The sequence below is a fragment of the Larimichthys crocea genome, chromosome I (assembly GCF_000972845.2).
Source record: "Larimichthys crocea isolate SSNF chromosome I, L_crocea_2.0, whole genome shotgun sequence".
NCBI classification, from domain to species: domain Eukaryota; kingdom Metazoa; phylum Chordata; class Actinopteri; family Sciaenidae; genus Larimichthys; species Larimichthys crocea.
Window position 1 is genome coordinate 4,938,304 of NC_040011.1, and position 14,725 is coordinate 4,953,028.

At 37.6% G+C, this 14,725-nt stretch overlaps 1 protein-coding gene across 1 annotated transcript; it reads left to right on the forward strand.

The window, feature by feature from the left end:
- Positions 1–993: 993 nt before the first annotated feature.
- LOC104930439 (high affinity cGMP-specific 3',5'-cyclic phosphodiesterase 9A) lies at positions 994–10,944 on the forward strand. The gene is given in 14 exon segments (XM_027275140.1): positions 994–1,122; positions 1,604–1,821; positions 1,824–1,906; positions 2,135–2,237; positions 3,785–3,927; positions 4,027–4,086; positions 5,868–6,045; positions 7,282–7,404; positions 7,607–7,699; positions 7,816–7,883; positions 7,983–8,085; positions 8,663–8,767; positions 9,784–9,930; positions 10,083–10,944. Coding segments are annotated over 14 exon segments (1,707 nt in total). The 5' UTR covers positions 994–1,034; the 3' UTR covers positions 10,278–10,944.
- Positions 10,945–14,725: the final 3,781 nt, after the last annotated feature.

The following is a 14,725-nucleotide window of genomic DNA, read 5'->3' on the forward strand; positions in this document are numbered from 1 at the left end:
GTACACAATTATCATACAAAATACTCAGTATGCAGAATGGTCAATTTCAGAAGAATTAACATTATATTATTGAATTACAGTCATGGATAAATGTGTACAATGCTGCAGATAGTAGGGGCTTGCACACATAAACTGTGACAACTGAATTTCCCCAGTATGGGTATTTATCCATGTATGTATGTATACTATTGGGTCTACTGTATATAATAAATAATAAAATAACTAATAAATCAATAAAATACATATAAATAAAGAAATATGTCTACTGTATGTAAACTGCTGAGTATATTCTATGTTGTAAATATACGGCGGATATTTTGTAAATATATAGTAAATATGTTACCTTGTCAACTATAATACAATCAGTTAACTTATTTTGTATTGTAAAACTGAGTAAGTAACGAAAAAGCACCTTATTTTTATCTGAACTGCAGTGGAGTAACAGTATAAAGTAGTACAAAATGAAAATACTTACTTATCATTTACACAATACACAAATCATGTTTATTCCCAAATGTATTCAAACAGTTTGATAGTTATAGTCTTATCTTATTTTGTTCTTATTATTTTTTCTAAATGTCTCATTATGTCATAACCAGCAAACATCTTATAATTAGGTAATAAGGAATTATTTTTATACGATCTTCGTGATCTCACAAGAGATCTGATCAGTGTGAATGACTGATTATGCAATTCTATGTCAGAATCATCAAATCTTAGTTTATAATTATGATTATCTACAGTACAAATGAAACAAATAAAAAAAACAGTACACACGCAAAGAAAAGAAATAAGGAGGTATTCAGAGGGTTTTTTTTAAAATAATTAATCCTAATGATTACACTCTTTGTTATTTGAAAAAAGAAATTGTAGTACAAAAGAAGGAAAGGGAAGGAGGAGCAGAGGAGGAGGAGGAGGTGGAGAGAATCAAAACAAGGGGGTGGAGTGTTTACCATTAAAATAATGAAGTGAGACAGACATCACATACAGATGAGCGGCGCACACAGAAACATCAGTGGCTCTGAATTCATGACATGGCAACAAAAATCATCTACTTCACAGTGAATGGAAGACCAGAGCAGGCTGAGTTCCCAATGGATTGCCCTGCACAGGATGTCAAAGGTAGGTGCAGAAAATGATGTTGCTAAGTATTTTAAGGTATTAGTATAAGGAGTATTAGTCTGACACATACAAATAATACCCACATATGGAAAAAGTAAGAATATCTGTGATATGAACTATTTTGTGGCCATAACCACAAGGATTTTACACTTATTGAAAAGAAAGTAAATACATGTAAAAATATTGCATGTGTTATCAGAGACTATAGAAAACTAAGTTGCATTTACCGAGAATGGGCTCAGTGTGTTGTGAGGCTACAGGCGGCGATGCAGCTGCCACTGACAGCTCCTCACTTGTCACATCGACTTCACGTGTTCTTCATGTATGCTTGGTTTCAAGTGGTGAGGAGGGCAAAAGAAAGAAAAAGAACCTTAGTAAAAAATAGTTTTTTTATTATTATTTGTTATTTATGAAAAATGTCTTTGTCATGTGCAGTTTAAATGTTGGTTAAAGACACCTTAATCTTAATAATTATTTCCAGATCTGTTCCGCTCTGCAGCCGAGGCAGGACCCCATGACATCCTGAAGCTGTACAACCCTAAAGGCAACATCATCAACATCTCCCCAAATCTGGAGCCCAACAGCCCAAACTCCTGCTACAAGCTGGAGGTGGTGGCCGCTGACTGCAACAGTGAGCCGTTAGGTATCTTTAACCTAACAACATGGGAATCGCAGTGCTTGTCTTCATATAGAAATAAGTTGTAGGTCTCCCTTCTTTTCTTGTAATTTCAGGTACAGAGCTTGCTGGTGCTCTAGGATTTGACCTCTCAACAATGGAGAAAAGGTAGGCAAGGTGGGATATGAGCAACACAGGATATACTTTATCATATTTGTCAGGAAAATTATTTATATTTAATGTGAATGGTGAAATCGTCAATAAAACAATAAAATCAGTTTGTGAAAAGACAGAGACTTTGAACAGAGCATGAATTTGAGACTTTGCACAACACAGTCCAAAGGTATTAATTAATGTCTAATGACTTAACACCTCACTGATGGTGTGTGATCTCAGACTGCAGGGCCTGGAGAAGAAAATCTTGTTCGAGGCTGGTGAGACTCCTGCAGTTGTGTATGAGATGAAGAAACAGGTCGATTCATTCCGGGAGAAACTGGAGGTATGGACAAAACAACGTGGGCTTTAAAGGTGCTCATGAAATTTGGGGGGCAGAACATGGAACATATTAATATGATTATACAAGAGCATAATTATCTGCATAAGGAGTTTTTGTTTTCAGTTTTACTCTTTGGGTATGTGGTGGTGAAAGTGGTGATCCATTTCCTAGGTCACAAATAAATGGCTGTGTTTATGACTTGAGAACATGTGAAAAAAGCTATGCCAGAATAATCTTTCTTCCTTAAATCCAAATGTTTGTTTTATCTCAGTTGAGTTTTAATTTCCTATAGTGCCAATTTAAATACATTTAGTATTTAGGGGATCATGGTGTAACTTTCACCTGCCAATACTTTTTTCTTACCTGTTCTTAAAGGGGTAGTTTGCTTTTATGAAGTAGGCCTGTGTATGCAATTTATGCACAGACTGCAGTCAGTGTACTCCCAGCTCTGAAAAGCACAGAAATAGAGCAAAGCACCACAGTGGACAGGGTCAAAAGTGTGTTTTAGCCACATAAAAAAGGCCAACCTAAAAAAAATCAGTGGCCATATAAGTGTACAGTATAGTGAACATATTCCTACCATGTTACCTTGCCGCCAGACAGCCCTTTCCTTTGGCGCTTCATTGTCTCATCTGTTGAATTGTAATACTCCATGAGTATTATACAGTTGACCATTGGACCGTTTGCTGACCATTGTCTACTATAATACAGTGAGTGATGTGAGTGACTGAGTACTTCATACAACCGCACTTCAAAAAACCTGAATTATCCCTTGAAGTCATAAACACAGGATAGAAAACAATTCGTATCAGACTTGGATCACCAGATATTTTGCGCTGTACCTGGCTTCGGTACAAACTAAACTTTACCACCACCTGCCCAAACTGCAGAAATACCAAGTTAGCAGCCAGCTGGTTAAGGTAGTGGAGCATGTAGCAGCTAAAGAGTCAAGTATTTACCAAGAGACCAAAACAGTTACATGACTGAAAGAATGCTAATGTTGCACCATGTGAACTAGATGTCATAAATAGGGAATTGTTTATGACACATTAGTCATAACTACTATCTATAACTGCTCTTAACTCTTGTGTGTCTGGAAACTTAAACACTTTCTAAATCAGTATTACCATGCCATGCCATGCAATGGCAGTCATTCTCTCGGTTCATTAATCGGTCAACAACTGTAGTCCAGACTGAAATATTTCAAAAAGTATTTGAAGAATTGCCATGAAATTTGGGATTTTGACATTCATGGTTCCCAGACGTTGTACCCTACTAACTTTGGTCCTCTAAAATGTTCCATAGTGCTACCATGAGGTTAACATTTGTGTTTTTCAGTGAAATGACTCTTCAACCATTGGATAGATTACTCTCCTCTGGGTAACTTGTAAGGCTGCATGTATTTGAAGTCTGCAATGATCATAATGTTCATTGAGAATCTGTAATTCCTGTCTCATTCTAAAGGGTAGATCGGATTTGATGGAACGAACAATATGTGTTTCTGTAACCTCCAGCCTCAGTTGCCTGGATTTATCCCTGTTCTTTTTCAGAGTGTGGAGCATCTGAGCTGGCTGGGATTGTTTAAAGACCTGACAGATGGAACACATAAGCCCTCCCCATTTTACCACAAGAGAACCCTGCATAAAACCAAGAAGGAGTGTGAGCATGTACGGGAAAAGTTTCTTCAAATGAGGCATGTTCACATGCAAACTCACTGATAGAAAAAAAAAACCTCCCTCCATGTATTATGGTTATGAACATCTCATTAATGCTTATGTTGCCACTTTTGCAGCTCCCTGGAGGTATCAGACGAAGTGAGACAGTACTTAAAGACCCCAACCTTTGATAACTGGTAAGTTTCGATTTGACCAGAATGATTCTGAAGATGTTTTCATGTCACCTGCAGCACCATGATGTGCAGGGTGTCTTTGTGCCTGTGCGATCACGGGTAAACACCTGTTTCCTCAGTGTACAGAATGTGAGGCAGACGGTCAGCTAATGGCAGTCGTGCCCAACAAGCACCTCTGATGCGTTTCTGAAGAGGATGGGAGCCTTTTCTTCTGATAGACACACTTATTTCAATATAAATAGGCCTGCAGAGGGCTCATGAATCAAAAGACCGTCTTCATAAAAGGTTTAATCAACACACCATGTTTGAAGTGGGTTTCGTGGGGAGGAAGCGCATCCTGTATTCACTAAGGCCCGGTCATCATTTCATTTGTTCAAAAGCTTTTAAAGCAAACCCACAATGATGGCGATGGATAGATATGCAGTTATACACAGGCTACTGAAGGAAAAACTGAAGCGTAGGGCATCACATTATCATAGTGAATTACAGGATTCCTATTCACATCTGTTTTCCTTTGCTTCCCGTTGTGTGGGCTTAGACAATTGAATAAAACTGGCATTAGTCTACAGTTTTGTTATCGACAACAAATCCCATGTAAAGACCAAAACCAACAATGTGTCAGTTTTCAACACTTTCTGACTTATGTACACCGGCTCCGAATCCATTCCTGCTGAAGACATACGTCTTTTAAAGACTTTTTAAATATACAGTTTAATGTTTTTATAAAAAATGTGTATCTGAAAATAGCTTGGCATGTTACTCATACATGATTTACACATTTGTTCGGGACTATTTTTAGCAGTGGAATAGTGGGTGTCTACTTGGTAATGTAGGAACATGTCAGCCAAGACAACAATGCGTGTGGCTAATTTTTAATAATTATTGGACAAAAGTGGTGCTCTATGGTTGTACGGCATCTTGTCCGTTAAATCAATCATTTTCAAGATTAGAATGGGATCATTGTTGCCCTTTATGGCCCTTGGTTGAAAAAAAACTGCAACCGACCTCGTCCAAAAAAAAAAGATCTTCATGGTTTGAGAAAAATAGCTGGGGCAAATGACAAAAAGGTCTGATTTAAGGATGGCGTCTAAAGGCTTCGTCAGACACAACACAACAATGGCAGCACGGCGCTCTGAAACGCATTATTTCCAATGGATGTGCCAGGCCACAATGGCATGGACAGCAAAGTGCATCCAGCATGAGCTCAGTGCAAATCGCATTGTGCCTAAAAGAACTGATTACTGATTGGTTTTGCAAATGTACGTCTGGTTAACCGCCCCAACTCCATTAAAACACAGTGCACAGCCTCTGTTTAAGCTTTTCTATGGGGAGAAGGTGGAGTTGAAGATGTGGAAGCTTTTTGAAACATATAACAATATAACTTTGGCATAAGGAATATTATTCTGTTGAGTTTGATGACTGAAAATATTAATTTTCTTTAGGTAGGATTCCATCATTGTTTTTTGGGGTTTTTACACTTCATTTTTATTGGTTTGTGCAAAGAAAGAAGATTAAATATTCTGTGTGAAACTGTGTTTAACTTAAGACTTTATTGTCATTGTGATCCAGGATGTTGCAATCTAAGATGTTTTATTATACTCCACCACACAGATATCAGCTTGTCCATGTGTATCTTGTGCACTATGTGCTTGCAAAACTTTCAAGCTTGTACTCTTGTCACCTGTGCAGTTGAGGAGTAGCTCGTATGCCTTTCTGTAAGCAATGAGATTTATAAGAAATCAATAATATACAGTATGTTGTGAATTTTGCATGTGTCTGTGCAGGCAGTGGGAGGATACAGAGATCATGGTGCTCCTGCAGGTCATGTACACAGATTTAGATTTCATAGCGACCTTCAACATTGAGCCTGAAGTACTGCAACAGTTCCTGTTTGAAGTTTACCGAAGATACAACAACATCCCTTTTCACAACTTCAAGCACTGCTTCTGTGTTACCCAGATGGTGAGTGTGTGCGTGTATGTGTTTGTGTATTTAGAGTGATGTTTCATCAGGGCAAATCATGGAGAGCCCTGTTGCTGTAATCATGAAATTGTGTAATTATGCCATCAAATCGATGGCTAATTGGTGAAGGACATCTAATCCTCAAGGTCGAGAGGTGACTCAAATCACCGGACAGCTCCACAGGTTGGGCAGTTCTCTCAACGCATCCATGAAGGAGAATATTTAATGGTTTATATTCTTGCCTTTATCATTTCTGAAAAATAGCTGATGCATACAAATTCATTCTTTAAAACCAATATATTTGATATCATTAAATTACATGACCAGGTGTGTAATGTAAAAGGGTTGGCTCATATCAACAAAATCACAGAGGAATAGCTCCCAACTCAGCGGCTCTTTGAGGCTTTTAGCTCATAGTTTTGGTTTAACATTTAGAGGATGTCTAGTTTAGTTTGAACAACCTTTACCATAAGCAACCACTTCTAGCAAAAATACTGACAAAGGCAGTATATTTTTACACTATCTACCTACATGCAGACGGCATTAGCAAATAAACATCTGTGCTAACAAACCAGAGACCAAAACAAGAGCTAAAAGAAGAGTGGATATTAAATCAAGTGCCAAAAGACATAACTTTTAATCCATTGGAGCATTATTGGACATATGGACATATGGGCAGTGCTGGCTGTGTATATGTCTGTTGTACAACACAACATGTTGAATTGATATTCTTTCAAAAAAAAATCATATTAAAGCTTAATATTTCTAAAAAAATATGTTAAATTACTATGGGTAATATCAAATCCATTCATCAGTGAACTCTATAACAGCTATAGACTAGCATCGTTTCGCAATTTTTTGGGGGGGCCTGCTTTACTGATTGATTTAATCACTGCTGTTTAAATCAAGAAGCCTGCTGTATTCAGCAGAAAGAAAAAGCTAGCAGCTATCTGGATAACATTTTGGAGCATTTAAAAGCTAAAGAGACAAATATTTACCTCATGATGGAGCCAAGCAAAATAGAGTCAAAAAGATAGTAAATACTGGACAACCATAACAACCTAACAAGACAATATGTCAGTGTTGTGTTTATGGCTTGTTCCACCGCCCCAAAAAGGACAAAAAACTTTTATTAAACTTTTATCTTCATATGGCATCCTTCTTTTTATGAATTATATACAATTGAACATCTTCAATTCCCATTCTGTACTTCTCTGTTTCTTTGTCTCTGAGCAGATGTATGGTTTGATCTGGCTGACTGACCTGAAGAGTAAGATGGACAGCATCGACCTGCTTATCATGCTGACCTCTGCAGTGTGCCACGACCTCGACCACACAGGATACAACAATGCCTATCAGGTATATGAAGTTCCCACTTTGTGCTTCCTTGCTGAGCCACAACACAAAGTGGGAAATTGGTATTTTGGCAGCTAGTATGAATAGGGCGAACATAGTACATATAGGCATATGAGTAAGATGCTGCAGCACTGATGCTAGAACTCTACAGAACTCTATTTAATGCTAATCAAAAACTCTAAACTAATGTCTGACCATCTTTCAGATAAATGCTCGAACTGAACTTGCTCTCCGCTACAATGACATCTCTCCACTGGAGAACCATCACTGTGCTGTAGCATTTGAGATACTAGAGAAGGTAAAAATGACAACACGCTACTTCTTTAACTATCTGTCTAAGCTGCCATGAAACACACAAATATAAAACTGAGCCTGTCAATGTCATCAGTGAACCAGTGTTTTTGTGTTTTGTAGACGGAGAGTAACATCTTCAGAAATCTGTCCATGGATCAATACAAACGGATAAGGGAAGGAATCATCAAGTGAGTTCATTCTTCTTATTACGGTTAGCATGCATATTATCTTATTTTATCTAGACCCAATAGCACTATAGTTTTTTTTTTATTCTGTTGTAATTGCAGATGCATTCTAGCCACTGACATGACAAGGCACAACGAGATTCTCAGCAAGTTCAAGTCCATCCTGCCGGCTTTTGACTTCACCAACAAAGACCACAGAGATGTGGTAAGAGGATCGCAACACAACATTAAGTGAACTTTGTTTGTGTAATTAGGCAAAATAAGTGAGAATACATTTGTGGCCAAGAGTGAGTTAGTCTTCATAAGCACCCATGTTGAAATGTCTCACAGAAGAAATAAACATCTTTACAGCCTGGTACAAAAAACTGTTTTGGTCTCTATAGATCATTTTCTTGTTCATGACAACTGTACTGAGGATACTTTTTTTCTTCCAGGTTGACTTAGAAAAATCCCAGGTGGGGAGTTAACATCATTTTCTGCAGTAGTATAACTATATACTGGTTAGTTTTTAGATACTGCCTGGGAATACGTAAATAAGCTTTTTTACATCTCTTCACAGACAGTAGGGGGCACTGCTGCTTCTTCAGTGGCAATGCAGGTTTAAAAAACAGAGCAGCTTGTCAGAGAAACTGTTTGACCTTTGACTGAAAGGCCTTCAGTATGAGCTCAGTACTCCTGACCCCTTCTGAAAACTGATTTGATTTAACTCTAATCCTCTCTGTTTCTATCTAATTAATGTGTAGCTGCACTAGTAACTGATTTTATCCCCATTGTGTGAGCAGCTGATGATGATTCTGATCAAAGTGAGCGACATATCCAATGAGGCGCGGCCCATGGAAGTCGCCGAACCCTGGTTAGACTGTCTTCTGCAGGAATTCTACAACCAGGTAACTGAGTCTAATTTATTATTTAAATGGGTGTGCATAAGACTGACATGACACTGTCATTACCATGATATGACACCAAGTGGCAGGCTCTGTGGCTGTGAAACGCAGCCAAAAGCCAAAAACTGTGGTTTTCATTTAACACACTCAATGACATCTTTATGACAAGTCCAAAATGATCCACTTTAGTTGAGGTTAAGAGAAATTTAAATGACACAATTATAATGGCCTAATGACAGCAAATAATTATGTTGGTTAAAGCCAGGTTGTCATAACAAAGACATAGTTGTCATGTTTTATTTCAAGTTGTCATAACAAAGACATAGTTCTCTGATTCAATATCATGTTGTCATAACAAAGACATAATTGACATGTTTAATTTCAAGTTGTCATAACAAAGACATAGTTCTCTGATTCAGTGTCATGTTGTCATAACAAAGACATAATTGTTATGTTTAATTTCAAGTTGTCATAACAAAGACATAGTTCTTTGATTCAGTGTCATGTTGTCATAACAAAGACATAATTGTCATGTTTAATTTAAAGTTGTCATAACAAAGACATAATTGTCATGTTTAATTTAAAGTTGTCATAACAAAGACATAGTTCTCTGAGTCAATGTCATGTTGTCATAACAAAGACATAATTGTCTTGGTTAATATGTTGTCATAACAAAGACACAATTAACATGCTCAATGTCAAGTTGTCATAACAAAGACAAAAAATTTATGGTTAATGTTGTCATAAAAAAGTTATCTCAGAAAATGCCAACTTTGCAATATGACAGAAATCATGTCATGGTCGTGGCAGTGTCATGTTGGTCTTATGTACACCTCTTCAAAATTCATAACTACAAAAGGTTGTTTCATTTTTCCTCACATGAGCTGATGCACTTGTAATTTAAGTACAAATTAAATGTGTGTATTGTATTGTACTAATTCAAACCCTTGTAAGGAACAACCTGAAGTTTTCTGATTAATAACTAATTATTTCAACTGTGACATCTATTTGCCTTCAAGAGTGATGTGGAGAAATTAGAGGGTCTTCCAGTGACCCCCTTCATGGATCGGGACAAAGTAACCAAACCTTCATCTCAAACAGGCTTCATCCGATTTGTCCTTTTACCTCTCTTCATCGAACTGGCCAACCTATTCCCCTGTTTAGAGGTAATTTATTTTAAATTATTCACAAATAGCCAGCAAATCTACTTACCCTAAGCAATATGCTTTTTGGGTTCTGACAAGTAACTCTGGGAAATACAGGGAAAGTTCACTAAATTGTGGTAGACTTTTTAATTAATTCTTCATTCAATCTGCAGCAACACATTATTGACCCAGTGCGGAAGGCTCTCGATTACTACACAGAGATGGAGAAAGCACTGGAGAGGAAGAAACAGAACCGGGCTCAGAATGAGAACACAGCCAAGAGTAAAGAGACAACCGTGGGTGCACAAAGCACAATGGGCAGTCACACAGATGCTGGGCCTGAAGCCTCTAAACCAGACACACAGTGAACAAAGGATTGAATAGTAACTTTCAATTATTTGAATCAAGACTGTACTTTTACTTTATTATTTACTGGGCACTAAGCACAAGTACTGTATGCTGTTCTAAGCAACTAAGTTTTTTGTTGTAGTTTTGGTGTATGCAGTATTAAATGTAATGTGATGAAATGATACCTTTACTCTATGATTTTGCTAGAGAGTTAAATACATATACTCAATAGTAATATATTTCTAAAGAATATTTCATTATTACAGTAATCCTCCTGTATTAGTTATAACAGCTTTAACTAAGCCTGCATCCAGATGATTAATAATAATATGTTTTGCTTAAGCCTGTCTGCTCTCGTTTCATTTTCCAGCCTAACTGTAAACAGAATTTTACAGTAAAAGAGTTTGTGAATTTGAATGACTAAAAACGTCGACAAGTTTTTGAATTTAGGTGTCAAAATCAGGTAAAAATTAGCAGTATTCTCAGTATGCAGTATGAAAGTATTGAGACACATTCAAACTTTTTAGGCAACAGAACATGGTGATCACAGTGTAAACAAAAGCACGATCTTAATATATGATGTATAGACAAAATATACACACAGACAGAAAGCAAATAATACAGTGACAAACATAATAACACAGGTTAAGAGTCGCAGCATTCTGAATCAACTGCAAAGAGACTAAGGAGCTCACTTACTTTAAATACTTTTCACTCTGATTGTTCTTATGGCACAAACACCAGCTAGGGCCTTTCTGGTGTTTCTTAAACTGCAGACTTGTGCATTCTGACGTCAACCTCCATGATACAGTATAATGTGAAAATGAATGACAGTTCTCCATAATTCAAAAGTGTGATGGTACAACACAAATACTGTAAATAAAGACAGAATCACACACTGAATGAATCAAAGAGTGAAAAAAAAATCAAAGGTCCAGTTTCCAGGTGGAGGAGGTGGTTCAGTGTGGATCAGAAGGAGCGGGTGAGTCTCAGTGTGTCTGCAGAGACTGTGTAGAAGGACAGAGCAGCAGCAGAGCGGTCCAGATCCACTGATGATAGTCTGTCACATGATCTAGAGATCTAGAGATCTAGAAATCTAGATCCACTCATGTCACATTATCTAGAGGAAAGTACAGGGATGAGGGTGGATGTAGATGTACATTCACCTCTCCACAACCTCTCAGTAACATGACCCAGTCAGAGCTGATGCTGCTGCTTCAACCTTTTCCAACCACCTACACCTTCACACTCTGACAGATATCACCACCGTCTGATGAGAGAAGAAGACAGACAACAGAAGTCATAAATCAGTGTTTACAGAGACTCCCTTCATCAGCTGTCAGTCAGTGATGCGGCACATCCAGTATAAACATTAACTCAAACATATGATCACAACAAGCTTCTGGCTTATCTTCTATCCACTCAGCCTGTCACTGTTCTCCTCTCACAGCTTTAGTGAGGAAAGCAGCCATCTGTGTTTTCATACTAAATGTCTTTATAGTACAATACTGCCAGCACAGACTCACTATACTGACCTTAGAGTCCTCAGTCTACAGTGTGGACTCTCCTCAAGATCAGACAGCAGCTTCAATCCTGAATCCTGTAGCTCACTGAAGCTAAGCTCCAGCTCTCTCAGATGGGAGGGGTTGGACTTCAGAGCTGAGGCCAGATAAGCACCGCTGATCTCTGACAAATTGCAGCTCCATAATCTGAATAAAGAATATATGATGTAACTTTATAAGACAATGTTCCTGCTTGAAATCTTTTAATGTTTAAAAATCTGCTCAGAGCTGAAGAAGGCTTAGAAATTAGTTTTTATATATATATTTATTTTAAAAGTGAATTTTAGAGTGAATTATCTATTGTAGTTATAGTCACATTTTGAATGTGGAGCTCAACATTGCTCTGCCACAGTCAATGGACCAAACCACAGAAGAAGAAAATATACTTTAAAATTAAGATATTCATAACCACAGAAGAAGAAAATATACTTTAAAATTAAGATATTCATTGTGGATCAGTAAAAAAAAAAAGGTGTGTGACCTCAAAGTCTCCAGTCTACAGTGTGGACTCTCCAGAAAATCACAGAACAGCTTCACTCCTGAATCCTGCAGGTCGTTTTCACTCAGGTCCAGCTCTCTCAGATGGGAGGGGTTGGACTTCAGAGCTGAGGCCAGAGACGCACAGCTGATCTCTGACAAACCGCAGCTCCACAGACTGAATAAAGATAAGAGATAAGAAAGATAAATATCCACTTATTATCCAATCAGATGTGTTCAGATGTGTTCTCTCTCTCAGGGCTGTTTGGGGGCCCTATGCAAGATGCTATTTGGGGGGCCCCCGTTTTGTCAAACTCTCAACTGAGGGAGAGATTTCTCACCTTTTCAGATGATCTGTGGTGATGCAACAATCTGTTACATTTTTTTTCCAACTTTGTTTATTGAATTTTCAAACACATAAATGACAGTTATAAGAAAGTAAGCATCAAGTGTAATCTGTTACATTTTAAGGGGGAAACAGGCTTGAGTATATCAATAAATGCAACAGGTGCAGCATGTTCCTGAAAAATGTTTATCATAAACTTGGAAAACAAGGTGACATAACATAAAAAGCTCTCCCCACCAATTCAAAACCAGCATCTATATTAATGTGCAAACAATAAAAAACAAAACACTAGTAAGAATAATACTGATGTTTCAGGTAGTAAGAAACATTTACATGTAACACTTCAACCCCTTTGGTACCATTTTGGATCTGTTTCTGTGATTGTGGTATGTATAAGCCTGACGTTTGAGGCCACTGCATAAGACCAACAGAAATCAGCAAAAGTAAAATGATCTTGAACCAGCATATGTTTTAAAGTGTAAACAATGAAAACAAACCAAAAATAAGAATAACAGTTATGTTGTAGTTTAATAGTTGATTACTCTGCTAACACAAGTCACAGCTTCCCTATCATAGCAGCTTAGTTTGACTTGATTTGACTTCTAATTATCCCAAAATTTATTGAGGCTGAACTTGGGGGCCCCCTGGTGGCTGCTCTTTCTCTCAGTGAACTGACCTCAGAGTCTTCAGTCTACAGTGTGAACTCCCCAGAAAATCACACAGCAGCTTCACTCCTGAATCCTTCAGGGTGTTTTCTCTCAGGTCCAGATCTCTCAGATGGGAGGGGTTGGACTTCAGAGCTGAGGCCAGAGAAGCACAGCTGATCTCTGACAAACTGCATCTAAACAATCTGAAAATGGATAAATAATTTAACTTTAGAATACAAAGTTCCTGCTTGAAATCAATTAATGTTTAATGATATGTTAAGCTGAAGAGGGTTTATTAAGCAGTTTTTATGAAATTATTGTATTGCTATTATCATTATTATTATATACGTTTAGAATGTAGGAACTTGGAAAATGAAAACTCCACACCTGAACCCAACGGGATGCAGGTTCAAAACCGGAAAATACAAAAAGCGAAAAACCACCTCTTCAATTTTGCAGCTCCACTATTGGCTCCAATCTATAAACTCATGTCATGCAGCACCAATAAAAACCCACAGAAATGAATTTAAGATTTGACTCAAGATCCCAAAGTTTCCAAAGATGCCATACATCGGTGATAAATTTTGGGAAAAAGTGAAGACATCGGCAGTATTTCTTTGAGGAATAGTGGAGTCAGAAATCAAAATCATGATCAAAGGATACTCATTTTAAACTTCAGTCAGTATAAGTATCAGATCTTCATCAAAATGTTGAAAAAAGAACTGAATGTGTTTGTTATTAGAAAATATAATATAATAGAACATATTTATTTAATGTCTCTTCCAGTTAAAATAAGTGGTCACAGTTTAACAAATGGGACAAATTAATATCAAGATTTAAATGGCAGGGGAAAAAACAAGACAAAATTTCAAGCTCTGACCTCAGAGTCTTCAGTCTACAGTGTGGACTCCGCAGAAAATCACACAGCAGCAGCTTCACTCCTGAATCCTGGAGCATGTTGTGACTCAGGTCCAGATCGTTCAGATGGGAGGGGTTGGACTTAAGAGCTGAGGCCAGAGAAGCACAGCTGATCTCTGACAAACTGCAGCTCCTCAATCTGAATAAAGAATAAATGATGTAGAAAAATATGTGTTATCAAATCAGGTTGGTTCAGTTTTTAAATGTCTAGCTCAACATTACTACTGTATGTCCTAATCAATGAGCTATTTCTAAAATGAATAGAGTGGCCTTGCCATTGTGTTATTGTGGATCACCATAATGTCAGCCTTCTACAGACATCATCCAGATGTCAGCACCACATTCATACAACTATCCTTGTCAACACAGATTGATAACATGCTGCTGATCTTAGTCAAGTTTGGAAAGAGGATCAAGTCCATTAGATCCAGAAGTGATGTGGTGGGAGCAGGGACCAGGTTTGAGGCAAATAAACTAATGAGATTGTCAAGGTTGACATGCCTGATGTTGCAGGATGA